Genomic DNA, 21,822 nt, shown 5'->3' with positions numbered 1-21,822 from the left:
CAACGTCCACACCCAGGGCTGTGGATCTGTTTGAACTCTTGGGGCATTCTTGAGCAGAGAGGAGGAACAGCGCTGATCTTTGATGCGCTCCAGGCAACTGCGTCCTGCGCACGGCACATTGTCAAAGTGGCGCAACCCAAAAAATCTAATTAACCCACGGGGGCAAGGCTCTACAGCAGAGCCACCCTGTAGATTCCCCCGTTTCTGACCTTTTGTGGGACTTGAGCGAGAGCAGAGGCGATCATGTTTGCCTTGTATGGTCAGATTCCTGAGAATATCCCAAAGAAACGACCACGATAACATCATCTCCAGAGCTTTGGACAAACTTTTCGAAATACTGCAGGAACAGAGATTTTTAATTCTTTAAAGCAGAAAATTGTATTTTTTAAAATCAAAATCTGCTTTTTTATTCAATAAAACAGCTAATAAGATGTCTGTTTTGTAGATCTTTTTTTTCAGATCTTATTCTTTACATTAGGATTTAACCCTCTGGAAGTAGGCGTTGCTGATGTGCAACGTTAAAACCTACCTACCTGGTTACTCCACGTACGTATTTCATGAGCATTTTTACACTCAGAAGAAGGATTTAGTTGTTTGCCCTTTTATCAAAACTTGTTTTGAGCCTGAGAGGGTTAACTATGATTTTTTTGGTGTACAATTATGGAAAAAGCACCTTTGGTAATGGTTTAGCAGGTTTGCAGTGAATCCCTCCAACAAATTTGAAGTTGGGAAGTAATGGACGGGGAAAGTCAAAATCCCAGTAGGCTCTCAACAACCAGATGTCAGCATTACCCATCATCTTACAGGCACTGGTGGGTGTTCCTGAGAAAACAAACATGTTCGTGATGACGATGAAATCCATTACGTAATATTCTAGTCAGCAATACTCACCTTCTTCCACACACACTGATCCAGAACTAAGTCCTGCAGGACGTAGAAGAGGAAGTTCCACGTTCTCTCTGAGAAGTTCATCTTGTCTGTCAGTCTGCTGACCGCACCTGGAACGTAGGAAGGTGGAGCAGGTGGCTGACCACACAGTCTCTCCCAGTTGTTTGCTATCGAAAATCTCAAAGAAAAGACTAGAGGGATGCCCAAGATCTCAGCAGTTAAATTGCTTCTAGAATAGATGGGATCAGCCAGGAGAACGTCATAGTTTCCCTTCCTCAGCTTCTTCACGATGGGCTCTGATTTCACCACACCGTCCAAAAACTGGAGGGAAATCTCAGTGTTGATCTTGAACAATTCCATGTATTTGATGTAAAGCTGAAAGTAGTTCATGTGGTCCATGTCATACATGTTGAATTGAATGAATTCAGCCAATAAATTCTCAAAATCTTCTTTAGAGACGGAGACATCAAAAGGCTGGTAATTAAAGCGGGAGGGTTCACTGCTGTGGATGAACATGGATGTGCTCGGGACCAGGACGGTCACCTGGTGTCCTCTGTCCACCAGCGTCTCCAGCAGCAGCTTCCTGTTAATCCAGTGGCTGGCCTCGGTGTACCAAACCAAAATCTTCCCTCCATCTACTCCAGATGTTACAGGAAGTAGCAGCAGGATGCAGGCAGAGACGCACGCGCAGCTCCATGGTGGACGTCTGTCTGTGGGAAATCCAGCTGTGAACTTTATACTGGATGTGCCGTACGGATACTTATTAACTGTGAACTCTGACTCGTTTCAGTACTAAAGTACAAAACATCAAAGCTGTTTAAAAGCTCAAATGTTTGAACTCAGAGTGCATATCCTTTTGATTTTCTTTCACTTATTTGTGTTTCTATCCCTGCAGGTTTATGGGAAATAAAACCTAGAACTAAATGTGTTGTACTTGTTCAGGCTTATTTCTGGATAGCAGTGTTTCATACTCTGTACTGTTTGAATTCTGCAATGATTCCCAAACGTCACGTTTAACTTTAACTCTCTTTTTTAGGACTTTCTGCAGTTTTCTTATTTTTTTTTAAATATAGAAATAAAATATTAGATTTGTTGGTATTTATTTTGGTGAAACAGTAATTTGTGGTTGTGAGATCTCTGTTACACAATAATCAACAAGCTGAGATAAAACTTTATTGTTCATTTATGGTAAATAGTCTGTATTTGGTATAGCGCCTTCTAGAGTCCTGGAACCCCCCAAGGCGCTTTACAACACATTCACCCATTCACAACCCCGGTGGTGATGAGCTACACTGTAGCCACAGCTGCCCTGGGGCGTCCTGACAGAGGCGAGTCTGCCATACGCAGGCGACGCCGGTCCCTCCGAACAACATTTAAATGAAACATTGTCCTGCTGTAGCCGCAGTCATGAACATTACTAATAAAACCATAAATAAATCCACTAATATCACTTCTCAGGTGCAGCATGACATTTGACCCCAAATTCCCTCCACACACCGACCTGAAAACCCTTCACAAGTGCAGGTCATTTATAACTAGTCATTTGGACAGCAGTCGCTCCCGAGGGAGAGCGGGTCGTTCAGTAATCAGAAGGTTGCGGGTTTAATCCCGGCTGTTTGATATTTTTTCTAAACATTTTGACAGAAGTTACTGAAACTTGAGCAAAAACTAAATGGTCAGAATTTAACAAAAAATTGTGAAGTACAAACCATTTATTCAGAAGTGAAAACATTGGACACTGATGTTTTTCCTTTTCCTTTTTTGTAATAATAAAAACCCAAAACCCTATTTGATCACACAGAAGATAAAAAATACATCAAAACACTTTTGTTTTTGCCTTTTTTTAAACAGTTTCTTACTTCCCTATTTTTACACAAGAGGTCAGTGGTCAAAAGACCGATTAAAATCTATATTAAATCAGCCTTTCTATTCAATATTTAACTTGAATAAACCTGAGCTGAGTTTGTTATTCAGCCTTCCTCTTGGTCTTCCTTCTGCAGCAGCACCTCCGGAAACAGAACCTGCAGGTCTTGTCGAGGAGGAACAGGAGCAGCAGAACCACAGAGAGCAGGAAGCTCAGGACATCCAGGCTGTGATACTGCTACCAGGTGAGCTCGTGGGCCTGGACCCTCAGGTGCTTTGCTCCTTTGTGCCTCATGGTGAACTCGATCCAGAAAACCGCCTCGTCCAGAGGACTCATGGGTCTGTCGTGGTGGATTCTGGACAGTCTCATGGCACTTTCTTTGTAGCTGTGGATAAACAAGTTAACATAAAGAGTTATTCATAATGTATTGTCAGAGATTAACTTTTATCTCACAAACTGGGAATAATGAAAGGCACATTTGTAGTTTTGTACATTTAAGCTAGGTTACTCTTTCGGGCCATACAGTAAAAATTTACCACGAAAACAGGAAATTGAAGGGAAATATTTATTCTGGTAATAAAGTTAATGCTGACTCATCACCAAAAACGAAACAATTTTTTTTAAATCTTTAAAACAGACTTGGTGCAGGAATTTAAAAAATCTGACGTTGTGTCATCGATGACGGTGTTGATCGCATCTCTGAGGTCTTCAGATGTCAGTGAGTTTAATTCCACAACAACTGCAGCTCCTTTGGCTTTCATGTGCAGCATGTTGTCTGGCTGGTCAGCAAAAACTGGAATTCCCACCATGGGAACGCCGTGATAGATGGTCTCATAAACCCCGTTTGCACCTCCATGAGTGATAAAAGCTCTAGTTTTAGGGTGACCTGATGACGGGAGAAAAAGTTTACCGTATTTTCTGGACTACAAGCCGCTACGTTTTTCCCCACGCTTTGAACCACGTGGCTTATAATGAGGTGTGGCTTTACTGAAGGTTTTCTTCACCTGCCACCAGGGGGCGCTTTAGCAGGAAGTGAAACAGGTGGAAGTCAAAAGTGGAAATCGAAGAAAGTGCTCATTTTAGTTTAGCACATTCAAGCAGCCGGCATGACGAAGAATCTTTTTCAAATCCATACCCCCTCATCATGGTAACTACACGTATGAGTTCATATGATGCCGCATTTAAGTTGAAGGCCATCGATTTGGCAGTAAAGGAGAGAAACAGTGCTGCCGCACGTAAGCTTGGCATGAATGAATCCATGGTTCGGCGCTGGAGACGGCAGCAGGAAGAACTCATTCAAGCCAGCTTCACCCGGGGATGATGACAGCAACACGGACAGCGACACCGACATCGCCACAGAAATATGTGATGAAGCTCTTCTGAGGCTGTTCAACTCCGACACTGAAGAAGAGGACTTTAATGGTTTCATTGCACAAGAGGAAGATGAATAAACTAATCGATAACTTTTCTGTTTTGTTTCATACTGATCGGTTCAGTTACGTTCAGTTAAAATACGTTTTCAATTCAGTAGAGATCAGCGGCTTTTAGCCCGGTGGGGCTTATATTGAGGTGCGCTCTATAGTCCGGAAATTACGGTAATTAACTTTAGAGAAGAAGATAAAGTATTTTATTTAAGACCTTTATTTGAATAAATACACACTCACCTAAAGGATTATTAGGAACACCACACTAATACGGTGTTTGACCCACTTTCACCTTCAGAACTGCCTTAATTCATTGATCCAACAAGGTGCTGAAAGCATTCTTTAGAAATGTCGGCCATATTGACAGGATAGCATCTTCCAGTTGGGAGATGTGTGGGACGCACATCCAGGGCACGAAGCTCCCGTTCCACCACATCCCAAAGATGCTCTATCGGGTTGAGATCTGGTAACTGTGGAGGCCGTTGTAGTACAGTGAACTCATCGTCATGTTCAAGAAACCAGTTAGAAATGATTGGAGCTTCATGACATGGTGCATTATCCTGCTGGAAGTAGCCATCAGAGGATGGGTACATGGTGGTCATGAAGGGATAGACATGGTCAGAAACAATGCTCAGGTGCCCAGTTGGCACTAAGGGGCCTAAAGTGTGTCAAGTAAACGTCCCCCACACCATGACACCACCACCACCAGCCTGCACAGTGGTAACAAGGCACGATGGATCCATGTTTTCATTCTGTTTATGCCAAATTCTGACTCCACCATTTGAATGTCTCAAATGAAATCGAGACTCCTCAGACCAGGCAACATTTTTCCAGTCTTCAACTGTCCAGTTTTGGTGAGCTGGTGCAAACTGTGGCCTCTTTTTCCTAATTGTAGTGGAGATGAGTGGTACCCGGTGGGGTCTTCTGCTGTTGTAGCCCAACCACCTCAAGGTTGTGCATGTTGTGGCTTCACAGATGCTTTGCTGCATTCCTCGGTGGTAACGAGGGTTAGGCTCTTCTATCAGCTTGAATCAGTCGGCGCATTCTCCTCTGACCTCTAGCATCAACAAGGCATTTTCGCCCACAGGACTGCCGCATACTGGATGTTTTTCCCTTTTCATACCATTCTTTGTAAATCCTAGAAATGGTTGTGGGTGAAAATCCCAGTAACTGAGCAGATTGTGAAATACTCAGACCGGCCCGCCTGGCACCAACAACCACTTCACGCTCAAAATAGCTTAAATCACCCATGCTTTCGTTCTTTTTAAACACAGAAACAGTTTTGTTTACCTGTTTTGTAGCTACAGTTTCGCCGACGGCTGCCGGCTTCTTCAGGCTGACGCTGATGGTGGCGCGTCACTTCCTTCTCCGTTTATCTGCGGGCAGCAGAGGACGTTGTCGCCCTCTACTGCCCGCTCTCCCCTCTCCGACGATGCAGTCCCATGCGTGGTCCAGCGTGTAAACTCCGTCGTCCCTGTTCATGGTCCCACATCCACGTCTCCTTATCTCTATTGCTGTGATAGAGTGGGAACTCTGGAAGTTATTTGCTGATCTGACAGTATCTTCAAGATAAGGGCTCCGGTCAGAGAGCAGGGCACGGAGAGACAGTTTTACGTATTTAATGACAGTTGAAGTATGGACATCTGTACATTTCTGTGGTTCCGTGTGGTATGTCAGTCATGAACGCACACGAGGCTGTCTGCCATCACCAACAGCTTGGACAAAATGGTAGAAACGGCTTTACAGGAAGTGACTATCTAGAGGAAGTGATGTCACAAACTGGACCACCAAAATAAGAGTGGGGTAACTTTACACATGGATCTTCTAGAACTGCCATAACTATAGCCATAACTATAAGCCTTTCTGACAAAGCCGCCCCCGAATTTAGTTATAAATTCGAAAACTAGAGGAAAGTCTTATCAGGTGTTTAGCCAGAGTCATCTTCATCTTCCCAAGCTGGCAGTCGCACCAGGCGCACAACTGGTCGAAGATAAGTCTGTCCCTTTATCCTCACTTCAGCTGCCCTGACTCGACCGTCTGAGCCTGGACATGTCTTGACAATCCTCTAAAGTTTGGAAGCTGGTCTGTAGTTCAGTCCCTCTACCTCGGAAATTGGTCCCTCTGTCTGCTAGGATTTCAAAGGGTTTGCCACGGCGAACGATGAAGCGACATAATCCCATAAGAAAAGCATCAGTGGCGATGCTCTCCAGCAGGTCGAGGTGCACACAACTCATTGTCGTGCATTTAAAGATGATCCCCCATCGCTTCTCCATGCGTCGACCCACCTTGATATTGTAAGGGCTGAAGCAGTCCACTCCAGTAGACCAGAAAGGTGGCTTGTATAGACGAAGTCTTGCTGGGGGGAGGTCTGCCATTTGTGGGACTACAGGACTAGCACGCCACTTTTGACATTCCACACAGCTGTACTGATGCCGTTTGATAGATTCTCTTCCACGTAGGATCCAGTATCTTCTCCGAATTTCAGCGAATACACGCTCGGGGCCCGGATGCAGGAGCTGTTTGTCATATTTCTTGATGAGGAGCCTGGTAACATGATGTTTCGGGTAAAGGATAATTGGATGCATGGTATCTAGATCCAGATCTGCTCTTCGCAGCCTGCCTCCCACTCTTATCAGTCTGACAGCTATATCATACTCAGGAGCAAGCATGATTAGGCGGCTTTGTTTGGAGATGGGCTTCCCCACGGCAAGGAGTTTCACCTCTTCCTGAAAGGTCTCACTTTGGGATTGTCGTAGGAGATGTAGTTCAGCTTCTTGTACATCTGCAGCTGTCATGGTGGGGCTCACCAGGTCTTTGGCCGCCCCGTGAAGGCTCATATGAGTGGCTCTAACGAGGTCATCCCAGTTGTCGATGTTAGTAACATCCACTTCATGAGAAGGACAGGTAGCTGCTGCACAAAACACTGTCTTGCGTAGCTCATCCTCATCTTCTTCCTGAGCTACTTCCATTTGTAGCTCTGCCCAGGTTTCAGTAGGCTGGTGAAGAAATTGTGGACCCTGACTCCACGGGTTGGGCTGACTGAGCTCATGGAGTGTCTTCCCGCAGGTAAGGTAATCTGCTGGATTATCAGAGGTGCTGACATACCGCCAAGTTGACCCTTCAGTAAGTTCTTGAATTTCAGCGACCCTCGTTCCAACTAAAACCTTGTATCGACTTGAGTCTGATTTCAGCCATGTCAACACTGTAGCTGAGTCGGTCCAGAGTGTTATCTGCTGGGGAGAGAATGACAACTCTGTCATTGTGACCTTAGCCAGCTGAGCTCCGGCTAGAGCTGCGCACAATTCAAGGCGTGGCATTGACAGCTGTTTTAGAGGGCAAACACGAGATCTAGCCATTATAAATGCAACGTGAACATTGCCCTGGTTATAGAGAGTTTGAATATACTCGACTGCTCCGTAAGCTCTTTCGGAGGCATCGCAGAAGATGTGCGCTTGTCTGTTAGGCACTTCAGGGGCCAAGGTTGCTGGAACATAGCATCTTGGGATTTCCACTTGTGGGAGGTAGACCAGCTCGCTCTCCCATTGTGTCCATATTTCCAGTAGAGCCTTGGGTTGAATCTGCTCATCCCAGTCGACTCCCACTTTCCACAGGTCCTGGATGAGGATCTTGGCTTGAGTGGTGAATGGGATAAGATAGCCCAGTGGGTCATACTGCGTGGCCATCACCTTGTAGACCTTTCTTGCCTTTCCATTATGGTGGACAACATGGTGAGGCAGATACCAAGACTCCTGGGAGCTGTCTACTGTAGCTGAAGGAAGAGGTTTGGCATAACCTAACTGTTCAAGTTTATGGATTTCTTGACAGTAGGTATCTGCCAGAGCTGGACCTTTAGCCAGACGGCGTTCAGTACTACGTAGCTGTGGGAGCAATGTGTTCTTTGATGCCCAGAGGAGGGGACTATCCTTGCGCCTGAGAAGTGGAGTAGCATATCTAGTCACTCCATTCACTTCCACTTTAGTGGTGCGTTGCTCTAACAGGTCTACAGCCTGTTGATCCTCTTTAGAACGTGTGGCAGTCTTTATGTTCACATATGGCGAGGTGTCAACTTCCCAAAGACGTTCTACATGGCGCTGGAGCTCTGAGTTGGGAGACATGGTGAAGTAGCAGTGTGGGTGGTCAGCAGAAACAGGACTGAAGTTGGCTGGGCCTTGTAATGTCCAACCAAGAGGAGTGCACACTGCTAGGGGGCTCCCAGGTGGGCCAGCTATTACTGGTTGCTTAGGGATGAGTAGATGAGGGAAATCAGACCCAATAAGAAGTAAAGGCTGCACTCTGTCCACAAGTGGAAGTGGAAGTCCTCCCAGATGGGAGTACTTTCGCATGAGTGACTTTACAGGGTAGCTGTGCTCTGAGAGACTTAGTTCATCAGCAGTGAAGGCATGGTGAATGCTGTACTTTACTTTGGGAGTGTGGACTGGGGATATTTCAAATGAAACTGTTGCTCCCTGAAGGTGAATCACCTCATGGCGGACAGTGCGCAGGGGAAGGTTTTCAGGCTTTTTAGTCAGATGGAGGCGTCGCACTGCTGATGGGAGGATAAGAGTCCTCTCGGACCCGTCATCGAGGATAGCAAAGCCTTCCAGGGAATACTCAGCATTGTGTAGACATACTTTGACCAACTTGAGCATGACTTTATTTGGGCGGTTTGGACGGTTGATGTAGACCGTCTTGGAAGCAGCGTTGACCATTAACACCTTCTTCGGTTCTTGAGGGCACACATCATGGAGCACAGTAAGATGTTGTTGCTTACATAATTTACAGGGCTTCTTTAGAGTGCAATCCTCAGGTGCATGATTCCTGCCGCAGCGCCAGCAGCTTCTGTGTTTGATCCATGTGGCAATTTCAGCTGCTGAAAGAGCTTTGAATTTAGGACACAGGCTCAGGTAATGTCCTCTGTTGTCACAATAAGGGCAGTAAGGTTTAGGACCTGATTTAGGCTTAGGTGATCCTATATGGCCAGCTGGATCTGGAGGTGTGGCTTTAGCCTGGCTCTCTGTGTTGTAGTACACGTTGGATGAAGGACCCTGAGGTTTCTTCTGATTCCTCAGCTTTGGTTGATCTTGACACATGTAGGCTGCTCTAGCGGCGATTCGCTTGGCTTGTGATTTCAACTGGAGCCATGTGGAGAAATCTGACAGGGTATAAGTCTTATTAGTGCCAGTTGTCAGAATGCCGCGGTTCAAGCTATACTCAACAAAGCTGTCTCTGTAGTTAGCGGGCAATTTGTTAAGTAGCCTATCAACATGAGAGCCACATTTAAGTTCGTAGCCATTTTCACCCTCTAGCGATCGGAGCATGCCTACTAAAGCTTGTACTGAGAGGGCAAAATTGTCAAATCCATCTGGATCACCAAACCTAACTGGAGGTAAGTTTAGGATGGCTCCTAGCTCACTTTGCACAAGCTGGCGGGGTTGCCCGTATTTATCTTGAAGTGCCTGTAGGGCCGATGTGTATGGTTTCGGGTCATACATAAAGGCTTGTGCTAGCTTGTGAGCACTAGGCAGCTTCAAATGCTGCAACAACACTTGATATTTAAATGGTTCGGTGAGGTGAGCATGTGAGCTTAGCAGGTTATCTAGAGCCATTTTGAGCAGTGCAAAGTCTGCCTCTCTTCCAGATGTGAAGTAGGGTAAAGCAGGCTTAGGAAGTCCATATGAAGTAGCTATTAATAGCTCCATTAGGTCTGTACTAGGTGCAGCGATTGAGCCTGGAGGAGGAGCTGTCTCTTGTGGCAAAGGTGGTATGCTGGGAGGAGAGTGATGCTGCAGGGCTGCATCAGGTTGTACTGGCTGTTGTTGTGAATAAGACCAGGGTACATGCTGATGTGGAGCCTGGTTATAGACTGCTGGTAGCGTGTTTAGGGGAGCAGTGGACTGCACTGTTAAGGCTGGTGGTCCAGCACGAGGTAATATAGCACCAACTGATAGTGTCGTACCAGGCTGAGGGATGGTATGTGCTGTGGTGGGCGGAGCTATCGTGGAGTATGTGAATTGTGGCTGGGTCGGCAGGTTTACCATGGCAGGAGGTTGCGGTTGAAGGACAGGTGAAGCTCTAGTTGTTAATTGGCTTGTTGAGACAGGAGGATTAGGCACTGCTGCTGTAAAGGCTGGTGGAGGGCCAATAACTGTAGGAGTAGAGTGTGCAGGTCCATGTGCACCTTGTGAGGGTGGTGGTACTCCCATGACGTCAGCTGGGGACCCTTTGTTGGATTCATCTCCACTTTGCGGTCTTGAGGCAACAGAGCTGCTCGTTTCCTCCTTCAGGAGGGATGTAATCAGAGTCGCTTTCTCTAACTCTATTTCCTTTTCCTTTAGTTTACGTTGCAGCATTAGCCGTCTGGTAATAGCCTCCTTTGCCTTTAATGCTATTTCTGCCTCTTCATCAAGCTTACGCCTCTGTATTTCTTGTTCTCTTAGGAGTTCCTCTCTTCTTCTGAGGGCTTCCCGAGCTTGCTGGTCCAGATGCTGGTACTGTTCATCCATCAGACTTTCCTCCATTATCTGTCTTTGCACCTCTGCCAACTCCATGCGCTTTATTCTCTCCTCCAACATGGCTGTCTGTATGTCAGATAACCCATCGATGATTGACCTCCTTGTTGACGAACTGGCGCTGCCCTGGGTCTTAGCTTTACTGCGCTGAGAGACAGGTTGGCTTTGATCTGATGATGCTCTCCTACTAGGTAGGCTAGGTATGGCTCCAGTGATGGCAGCTGTCATCATTGCAGGTTGATCTGGAGGATGAGCTTCATGCCCAGCTGGAGCTTGGGTTGATGGATGATGGAGAAGTTGAGTTGATATCCAACTTCATAGTCCTCCAAATACGTTGGTAGTTGTCTCTCCCGCTGGGATCTAGAACGCACTGCTGGGTCTGCAGATGGTTGTCCTAGCTCCTCCATAATATCTCTAGATGACTGTGGATCCGGCTCGAAGGACCATGTGATAGAGTGGGAACTCTGGAAGTTATTTGCTGATCTGACAGTATCTTCAAGATAAGGGCTCCGGTCAGAGAGCAGGGCACGGAGAGACAGTTTTACGTATTTAATGACAGTTGAAGTATGGACATCTGTACATTTTTGTGGTTCCGTGTGGTATGTCAGTCATGAACGCACACGAGGCTGTCTGCCATCACCAACAGCTTGGACAAAATGGTAGAAACGGCTTTACAGGAAGTGACTATCTAGAGGAAGTGATGTCACAAACTGGACCACCAAAATAAGAGTAGGGTAACTTTACACATGGATCTTCTAGAACTGCCATAACTATAGTCATAACTATAAGCCTTTCTGACAATTGCTTCCTTGATCCATCTTTTGTATTTTTGTTGTTCGGTGGTTATGATCCGTGTGTTGTCCCAGTCCATTATATGGTTTTCTCTTAAGCAATGATCTGTTATGGCTGACTTTTTTATTGTACTTTCTGCTTCTTCTTTTGCTGCTCTTGTGTGTTTACGATTTGCCTCTTTCTCGCACTCCTTTCTATGTTCTATTGTCCGTGTATTGAGTTGGCATCCGGTTTCTCCTATGTATGTTTTATTGCATATTTTGCATGGGATTTCGTAGATGACTCCACATTTTTGTCCAGCTGGTATTTTGTCTTTTGGGTGTACTAGTCTGTTTCTAACTGTTGTGTATGGTTTTGTTAGTGTGTTTATGTTGTGTTTTTTCATTGTTGCTCTTATTTTTTCCGTTATGCCTCTGATGTATGGTAGGGTTATCACTGGTTTTGGTTCTTGTCTTTCTGGGTTTCTGGTTCTTTTTTTGGGTTGTTCTTTGCTTTCTGTTTTTGTTTGTTGTTTTCCTTTGTTTATCGCCCATGTCGGGTATCTGCAGGTCTTTAAAGCGTGTTGTATGTGTTTGTCTTCTTGTTTACGGTCTCTCTCTTCTGTTATTATGTTTGCTCGGTGATATAATGTTCTGATTACTGACATTTTGTGTATGGTAGGGTGTTCTGATGTCCATAATAGATATTGGTCTGTGTGTGTTGGTTTCCTGTATGTGTTTATGTTTAGGGTTTAGGGCAGTAGAGGGCGACAACGTCCTCTGCTGCCCGCAGATAAACGGAGAAGGAAGTGACGCGCCACCATCAGCGTCAGCCTGAAGAAGCCGGCAGCCGTCGGCGAAACTGTAGCTACAAAACAGGTAAACAAAACTGTTTCTGTGTTTAAAAAGAACGAAAGCATGGATTTAGAAAGACACAGCAAGAACACACCTAAGAAGCTTAAATCACCTTTCTTTCTTGTTCTGACCTTCAGTTTGGAGTTCAGGAGATGGTCTTGACCAGGACCACATCCCTAAAAGCATTGAAGCAACTGCCTTGTGATTGGTTGATTAGATAATTGCATTAAGGAGAAGTTGAACAGGTGTTCCTAATAATCCTTTAGGTGAGTGTATAAAAATCTCATTTACTGATCTGTAGATCCTCCACTAGGGTGCAGTATGCATGTGCAGCACAGGTTGGTGTTGAGTTACAGTGGCATAATTTGATAAGTACAACTCCACAGCAATGACACACACACACACACACACACACGCACACACACACACACACACACACACACACACACACACACACACACACACACACACACACACACACACACAGAGAGAGAGTCATTTACAATTTTATCAACATGTGTTTTAAACAGGAAAAACATGACTGTGTTTTGATGTAACAATAAATTTATAAATTATTTTAATAAAAAATAAATGCACCAGGACTTTATTTCCTGACATTTTTGTTACATTGTTATGTCAGTGGAGAAAGAGTGGTGCTGTATCCGTCCATCTCAAACCACCTGCAGGTGCTGTAAACTCCACTTTTCTCCTACAAGGGGCGCTGTAACACCAACACAACAGCTGTAAGAAGCAGGGGTGCCTCATTTTAGTCACAAATTTGTAGGAATAAAATCTGAATTTTCTGCCATTTTACTCTTTATCATCAGTTCTGTGTTACCTTGCATAATAATCACTGGATTTTCTAGTTTTATACATTTCTCACCACATAAAAAAGAAAATGTTGGTTGTCCTGAGTAACCGGATCAATCACCATGTGCCTTTATTTTTCTTAGAAACAAACTAAAATCAGGGCATCAGACGTTTGTTCTTTAACAGCAAGACAACACACTTTGTTTTGTAGAGATGCAGGATTGTTTATGGTTGTGTAATTACGCTCCTTGCCTTGTCTCTGTCCTACGTTTGCCTTTCTGACTGAATGAACGACTTCCTTTTCCTCTGAAACTTAAAGTATTGGACAAGCATTGATGTATATGTGGCAAGGTGGAGCAGCGAGGGCCAGGGCGGGATTCGATCCACAGACTCCTGGGTGAAAGTCATACACTCTAACCAGTCAGCCTAAGGTCCATCCCATTGGCCAAGACGCCAGGGCGCATGATCAATCGGGACACTGTGACAGGATGCTCACACTGTCACATATAGTATATGGGTGGAGACGTATTTCATCACATATTTATGAAGTTCTTTGCACAAAATCACGGTCACAAAAATACATTTCAGCAGTCTTATTCTCGACATTTTCATTACCTTCCAGACTGAGTCCTACTGCACACTGGAAGCAAAAGCAGTGCAGAACGGCACCGCTGCAAATATACTCCATTATATTCAAACCAGCCATGGCGCAACAATTTTCAGAGGCGTGATGCCGCGCTGCTAAAGATAAGATTGGGTTCTATTTTTCCCGTTTATTCCAAACAACATCTACTGACAGATTTTGTGACATTTCTGACAACGCTTGAGTACTTTCTGTAGAACTTTGACATTCCCTGAAGATTAGAAAAAAAACCATCCTGCAGACCCAACCTTCGAGATGCTAGGAAAGCATGCAGCCTGATATGTCAATCAGGGATTCATCAGGATAGCCCTGATGTTCTGAGCTCGTTTAGAGAAATGCCCCCCTGGATTGAGAACCATTGTGTGACATCGACCGACCAAATCATAATCCTTTCTTGGTTGGTCACCCAGATATTAAACTAATTGTTTTATAAGCAAAATAAATTTAAGATGCAGAGAGACATATTAAAGAGCAAGTCACCCCCAACCAGTCGTTCTCCGCTCCCACTTCCTGTTAGAAAAATGCAACAAATGCTGTTGCCTGGCAGATTGAGGGCAGAGCTGCTAACAAATACACAGACTCACAACGACATGATTCTGACATGGTTTTGGAGACGAGTTTAACCCAAGACATGTAGAATTCACCACTCGCGAGTCAATTAGAAAAATTAAAGAATTTAATTTTTAAAAAATCGGGAACCGAGGGCGCACTGGATAAGGTCGAGTGGGGATTGCAACGGAACCGCAGCGTCTGAGGAGGGGAGAGCAGAGGAACAGGTGAATCCAGGGAGGTAAGTCTGAACTAGGAAGGTGCAGAGTTAAGACTTACTGGAAGCTGGGGGCTGAGGAATTGGGGAGGGTAGGTGGAGTGCCGGTGTCGGTACAGGATCTGCTTGTGTGCAAGATCGGCTCGGGGTCCTTCGACTGCCGATAATGTCAAAGTACGGCAAATCCACTCGGACAAAATACACTACACATCTTTATACTGTTGGAAAGAATTTAGCAGATTCGTTATTAATATAATGTTTCTCACGACGTAAGTGTGTTTTTAATGGTATTTGTAAAATAAAACACTATATTGTATTCATAATGTTGAACTCCTCTTTGAGCACATCCCTTGAAGGATCATAGGTATTAGCAACACCTGTGAAATTGAATTTGACGGAAAGAAGTGTATCCCGTTTATTGAAGTATTTTGTGTTTAGAGTTTTTGATGTCTTGTCCATGCGTAGTTCAGGTACGCTCATAGCTGCTAGCCAAAACTCTGGAGTTAAAAGTTTTCTGGCTTTACTAAAATACCTGTCTGTACTTATTTGATTGATGGTAGTTTTACTTTCTGTTAGACTCCAAATGTAATCATTTGGCACTTTTCTAATTCATAATTTGTAATAATGTAATCGGTGATATTAGCATTAGCATTCCTATGGGTTTTTCCATGTATATTAGCATTGCGCTAACCACTCGCTGCCAAATTGCAGCCTTTGCGATTAGAAAATCTCCTTTTGTCACATTGCAATTTAATTGCACATGCAATTAATCATTCAGCCCTAATATACATGCAGCTCTATGCTAAAAGTGTATTTTCAAAGAGGTAATGATGGATTTCTTTGTAAAAGTTGTCCATCTTTCCAACAGAAAAATTTTCCTGGACCAACGTAACGTGATAACAACGTAACGTGATTACGTAATTTCCGTAAGGTTCATGTTCAGCCAATCACCTACTTTGACGTCATCGGCAGTCGAAGTACCCCGAGCCGATCTTGCACCTGAGCAGATCTTGTACCGACACCGGGGTGAATCCAAGAGGGGGTGTCCAGGAGAGCGGGCGCGAGGAGAGCGGGCCGGCAGGGAGGAGAGGAGAACGGTGAATGCTGCATCCAGGAGATTTATGGGGCACAGGTAAGTAATCCAGCGGGATCATGGAGATGCCCAAGTAGTCAATCAGAGGAGCCACAGGAAAACCAGAGAAGCTCCAGAAGCTTCAGAAGTCGAAGGAGATCCTGAGGAGTCAAGGTAAGGCCCACAAAACGATCCAAAAATCCTGGGAACCGGTAAGCACAAGTATATCTACAAGGGTTCTAAAATCCAAAAATAAATAGAGTTAACCTGGAGACACAAAGGGCTGGAACTACCAAGTTAATCATCCGGCATTGAGATGTGTTCTCCTCCTCCTCTTATAGCTGGACCCGCTGATAGTTAATGAGCTGCAGCTGGAGCCTCCCTCTCCTGAAACACAGCAGCTCAAAGATGGAACAAAAATGAGAGGAGCACTCACCCCGGCACATGACAATTTCTGCTGCGGCCTCTGTGACATCATAGAGTTCTGAGCATTCTGCCTAAGCAACACATTCTCACACCCGAAGCGGCCGAAACTGACGACGGGTGACCGAGCGTTTGTTTCCGACGCGCTGGGAGGCGACGCGCTGTGTCAGAGCATCGCTTTCCGACGCCCGTGGTAAAACGAACATTTCAAAGACATCTAACCTCTAACGATTTAACCTTCCCCTCGCCTCCATCCTAACCTTAACCCTGTTTCTCTTTCTAAATTTCCTGTTGTAGCGTCATGAATGGCCTCTAATTTGTGACAAAGGACACATTTTCCCAGCAGGGTCAAGCTGGGTCGTTCTGTAGCTTTGCCCCACAGATTAACCACGCCAGGAGCCGTGATGTCTGCTGAAACCATCTTTATCTGCTGCTGTTCCGTCCCAAGATGAAGGACACTTCTAGTTTCACAATAATAATATTAAATAATAATTTTAATAAACTCTTGACTTTATTACTGTTATTACAACCATCATAAATAATCTCTTGATTCAGTAAACATGTATTTTAATTACTGAAATGACTTGTTATGCTTTGGGTATAATAATAGTTATCGTTGATAATCCGTAATGTGTGGTCATTAAACCAGAAGGTCATCTTGCACGTTAACCAGCCACATTCGGAAGGGATCCAGGGTAAAGGGTAAAACCATCACGTCTTTACTCATGACCAAGCTTTCTGATGCTGAGAGTGGGCGTGTTCTGAGGGTTTTGTTAAAACCGAATCCCGCAGCAAAAAGTTCAGTTCTTGAACCATACAAGGAGATGAGGGACGGCCGCCCGAATCTCTACTAAGCATTCTGTCACGCTGATAGGATCGCTCTGAATAAACGCACTGTAACCAGCTGACGCAAAACTCCTTCAGAGTTAAGCCAGACACTCGATACCGTGTACCCGCGACATCTCTGGACCAGAGGATCGGTTCTACCGGACCGAGTACCCCTGAGGCTGACAACATCCTCCTTGACCTCCGGATCCACACAGAGGGTCGTCTTGCTGGGTGAGGTAGCACACAGATGGTGTTTGATGTTGTTCTTCCTAAGAAACGACTCAGTTAGCTGCAAAATAACTTTCCACCCAGAAATGCTTCTCTCGCTGAAAGAAACCTTCTGAGATTCATTCACGCATCAAAAAAACTCGCATTTTCATTTTAGCATCCATTCAGTCACAGGTTTGCTTTTTAAAACAAGTTTTAATATCAAATTGTCTGTTCAAAAATGGTCATTTCTAAATTGTCATTTTTTTAAGTGTTAGTAATAAATTCTTAACTTTAAAAACCTGACTCTTCTTTGAAATGAAACACAGAATGGTGCATATTTTTGGTTAATAAAAAGCAAAGATTCCTTTAAACTTCTGATTAAATAAATAAACTTTTGCTATTAAATTTAATTATCTTAAATTAAACATTAATCTTTGGATTAAAAATAGACCAAGCTCGTTGGCATATGAACTTCTATCGAATATATACAATCCTAGATATTTATATATAATAGATGCTTCATTGTTAACTTGTCTGGATCTTTTCTAAGAATCTAACAAAGCTGATAGCAAACAGTGTTGATTCTAGTATGTAGTTAAACACGCTACACCGTTAACTGTGTTTGAGAAGAACGATAGAACAAGAAACACAGTTTTGCATGCTCAAGTGGGTTAAAGTTAGGATGGAGGTGAGGGGAAGGTTAAACAGCTCGAGGTTAAAGGTTAAATGTTGGTGAAATGTCCGTTTTACCAAGTGAGTTGGGAGACGACACTCTGGCGCAGCGCGCCACCTTTAAACACGTTGGAAACAAACGCTTGGTCACCATTCGTCAGTTTCAGCCACTTCAGGTGTGAGAATGTGTTGGCCTAAGATATCTAATTACTTACATTTTTATTTCATGTTCAACATTTTAGTTTCACACGTCCAGCTGTCAAAGCCTGGCTCTACATGTCTGCTCCCCACAGCTCAGTTCTGTTCAGGTTATTTATAAAGCGCCAATCCACAACAAGGGTCGTCTCAGAGCCCTTTACAGAGCCAGCGTTCCAGTTCAATTCAATTCAAATTCAAAAATACTTTATTAATCCCAGAGGGAAATTGATTGCTGTAGTAGCTCAGAATAATAATAATAATAATCAAGTCATCAAAGAGTTGTTGTATATTACAATGGCTGTTGGCAGGAAGGATCTCCAGTAGTGGTCAGTGTTGCAGCGAAACTGAAGAAGCCTCTGACTGAAGACACTCTTCTGTTGTCGGACAGTCTTGTGAAGAGAATGCTCAGGGTTGTCCATCATTTTCTTGATTTTCTGGAGAATCCTTCTTTGCATTATCTCCTCCAGTGGTTCCACAGTCGTCCCCAGAACAGAACCAACCTTTTTTATTAGGCTGTTGAGCCTTTTCAGCAGTGGCGGATGGTGAAAAATATTTTTGGTGGGGCTGTGCTATTTTTTTTTTAAACAAACTTGTGCTTTCTGAGCTTTGTGCACAACTTCACTATTTCCTGAATTAAGCACAGCTCTTTTATTTCCTGTCTTACATCATTGGACAAACTGATTAATCCAGGTGTGTCTGACTATTGGCACGCTGCCTTGCGGACCAAGGTTGAAAAATACTGCATTAAATTGCACATAAAATAACATGACCATAAATGGTAAATAGGCAATGCAAGAGGCAAGTAACAAAACCATTTGGTTTAATTTCAACATTTGAGTGAACACGAAAAATTATGAGCAGGTCACTGTTACAGTAATGGTAGTAAACACTACTTAGACAAAATGCCAGAAATTTACACTGTTAGGACTTATGGAAAGTGGAAACACTTTCATAGGAAATAATGTCATCAGTATCCTCTTACAAATGTCATATTTCCCACTTTTGGGGACAATAAAACATTTCTGGTTCTCAATGAGATGTTTTTACTTCAAATGTAAAAACATCTCATTGAGAATCAGAAATGTTTTATTGTCCCAAAAGCTGGGAAATTTGTTTGCTGCAGCAGAAGTGTAACAAGTAAAATGGAATCAGATTGATGTATGTACAAATTTACTTGAAATACACATTTACATGATTAAATATGTATAATAAGTATGTGTGTTGAAATGTGTTTTTACAGTTATTGCACATTAAACAATGTACATGTTATTAAACAAATGTCCCTGTTTGTGGGACAACCAAGGATTTCTGATTCTGATTGTCTTGTTTACAGAAATGTAATGTACAGCTTACCTCTGCACCCAGCTGCTGTTCTCCCTGTCCAAACGTCCTCCGTTTCTTTGTTGGCTGCTGCACTGATGCGCTGCATTCCTCCGTCAGAGAATGAATGGGGTCCCCAATGAGACACAAGTTCCACATCCACCTTCTGTGGATCCCAGCCGTTTTGAATAACAAACACAGAAAGCAAAATAACGCATTAGCGTGATTGCATCCAGCTAGCCACTGCTTCCTGTTGTACCAATTTTGGGAGAAGTGTCGTGTGTACAGTTTACCCTTCTCCTTGTCCTGCTGGCTTATCTTTACGTCGGGCTGATCTGGTCCAAGCTCTTTGACATTAAATTTTTCCACCATAGTTCTCCTCTCGAACGGATACTGGAGAAGAGACCGAACTGAATTCAGTGGCTGCTGAGATCCGGTCTCCATGCTGCTGGTTGTAGGCGCACTGGCGTCCATGTCTACGTCTGCGTCACGACCGTCACGAGTCACGACCAAAAACGTGCTGGAGTCGAGACTCTCCGAGTTCTACCGAACACCAACGAAAGCCTTGGCGGTAGCTCTATCGCCCATCATGCTTCTGAAACAACGTCGACGCTGATTGGATACATTCCCATTCCTACCCTTTGATTTTCTTGTCAGCAATTGGACAACTGGTCCCGTCTTGTTTGGGCGATTGAAAAACAGCACACAGCCTCCACCCCTCGGCAGAGACCGGCAGAGATCGGCAGAGACCAATATAGATATATATATGATTTATTTTTGTTACAAAACACACAATTAACTTAGAATATGTGATTATTGTTAATTTTATTTATTTATTTTTTTAAATAAAAATTAAAAACACTGGGGAAACTGGGAGGGCGGCGCCCTATCGCCCTCTACTGGCCAGCCGCCACTGCTTTTCAGGTCCCTGCTTCTGATGCTGCTAACCCAACAGACGATGGCTGAAGAGATTACACTCTCAACAACAGACTTGTAGAAGATCTGCAGCATCTTGCTACAGACATTGAAGGACCTAAGCGTCCTCAAGAAGTGCAGTCTGCTGTGTCCCTTCTTGTAAACGGCTTCGCTGTTCTTTCTCCAGTCCAGTCTGTTGTCCAGGTGAACTCCAAGGTATTTGTATTCCTTAACCACCTCCACTTCTTCTCCCATGATGGAAACAGTGTTTGACTCCACCCTGCTTCTTCTGAAGTCTAAAATCATCTCCTTTGTTTTGTTCACATTCAAGGTCAGATGATTGTTTCCACACCATGCCACAAAGCGCTCCACCAGCTCTCTGTACTCAGCTTCCTGTCCATCTCTGATACACCCGACAACTGCAGAGTCATCTGAGTATTTCTGTCTCTTGGCAAATAATATGGGCGACAACTTACTGCCAAGAGTTCAACACCTGGGCTGCAGAGACGACATTTCGCTGAAACATGACCTGGATGGCACCATCTGTTGTTGACAAGCACTGCCACTCCACCTCCTTTTCTTTTCCCGCTCCTCTTCAGATCTCTGTCTGCTCGTACAGTCAGGAATCCTGGCAGAGAGACGCTGGAATCGGGGATATGGTCCTGCAGCCACGTCTCAGTGAAGCACATAACACTGCACTGCCGATACTCTGGCTGAGTCCTTGAAAGGGCTTGGAGTTCATCCATCTTGTTGGCCAGTGATCTCACATTGCCCATTATGATCGATGGAAGAGATGGTTTGGGCGTTTTAGCTCATTTGGAATTTGTGGCTTCAGTTGAGGTATTATTTCAGCCTTCCCAATGTTAATCAGCTGCTCTCGATTGTAAACCAGCTTGTTGCCATGGTTACACATCATAACATCATAACAAATGCTCAAAAAGTGAAAAAATAGCAGTAAAAATCCTCAAAGCTTCACAGCACCAGAAACAGAAAAGTAAAATGTCCAAAAAAAACTAAAGTTTTTCTTGAGAAACTAGAAGAAAAAAAGTCCAAGAAAAGGCAAAACTTACATAAAGTCAACAGAGCTACTCCAACATGCAACCACCCAGACTAGCGCAGTTCCGGAAAAAAAAATTAAAAAATTCTACTGATTCAAAAGTGCTTTGAGTTCAGCTCATTTTTCCAGTCATTTAAAGGTTTTCTACCTAAGGAAACGCAGCAGATTGCATGGAGTCACCCACTTTTTGTGTCAGAGGCTTTCCAGCAATCCCCACACTAAGCAAGCATGTTTCTATGTTAAAGAAAGCTGCATCAGTTACTCACTCACTCACACCCAGAGACATGTTAGGGTCACTAGTTAACCCTACGTGTGTGTGGGGGGAACCGGAGCGCCCGGAGTAAACCCACGCATTCATGATGGGGAACTAATTGTCCATCAGGAAGCCCCTTTTTTTTCTGCTGTGCTTGTGTGTGCTCTAAAGGGGTGTTGCATCTAAGATTAGATATTCACTCACTCACACACTCACTCACACACTCACTCACTCACTCACACAAAAATGCCTAAATTTAGAGAATGCTAATGCTAATTTTCGTGAGGTCACAGCTGGGGTTTAAACTGGTGACGTCATCATGAAGCCCGAGTGTTTTGGGGGTCA

The 21,822-nt window shown here is 44.1% G+C and overlaps 1 protein-coding gene and 1 pseudogene across 1 annotated transcript; both read right to left on the bottom strand.

Moving 5' to 3' along the window:
• LOC139072283 (UDP-glucuronosyltransferase 2A2-like) lies at positions 1 to 1,585 on the bottom strand (annotated as a pseudogene).
• LOC139072294 (uncharacterized) lies at positions 1,097 to 19,734 on the bottom strand. Its single transcript, XM_070555946.1, has 2 exons — positions 19,286 to 19,734; positions 1,097 to 3,137 (listed from the first exon to the last, which is right to left on the bottom strand). The coding sequence occupies exons 1-2, from the start codon at positions 19,724 to 19,726 to the stop codon at positions 2,859 to 2,861; spliced, it is 720 nt and encodes a 239-aa protein (XP_070412047.1). The 5' UTR covers positions 19,727 to 19,734; the 3' UTR covers positions 1,097 to 2,858.
• Between the last annotated feature and the right edge of the window lie 2,088 nt (positions 19,735 to 21,822).

The sequence above is a fragment of the Nothobranchius furzeri genome, chromosome 10 (assembly GCF_043380555.1).
Source record: "Nothobranchius furzeri strain GRZ-AD chromosome 10, NfurGRZ-RIMD1, whole genome shotgun sequence".
Lineage (NCBI taxonomy): Eukaryota > Metazoa > Chordata > Actinopteri > Cyprinodontiformes > Nothobranchiidae > Nothobranchius > Nothobranchius furzeri.
This window is presented reverse-complemented; position numbering and strand designations above follow the sequence as displayed.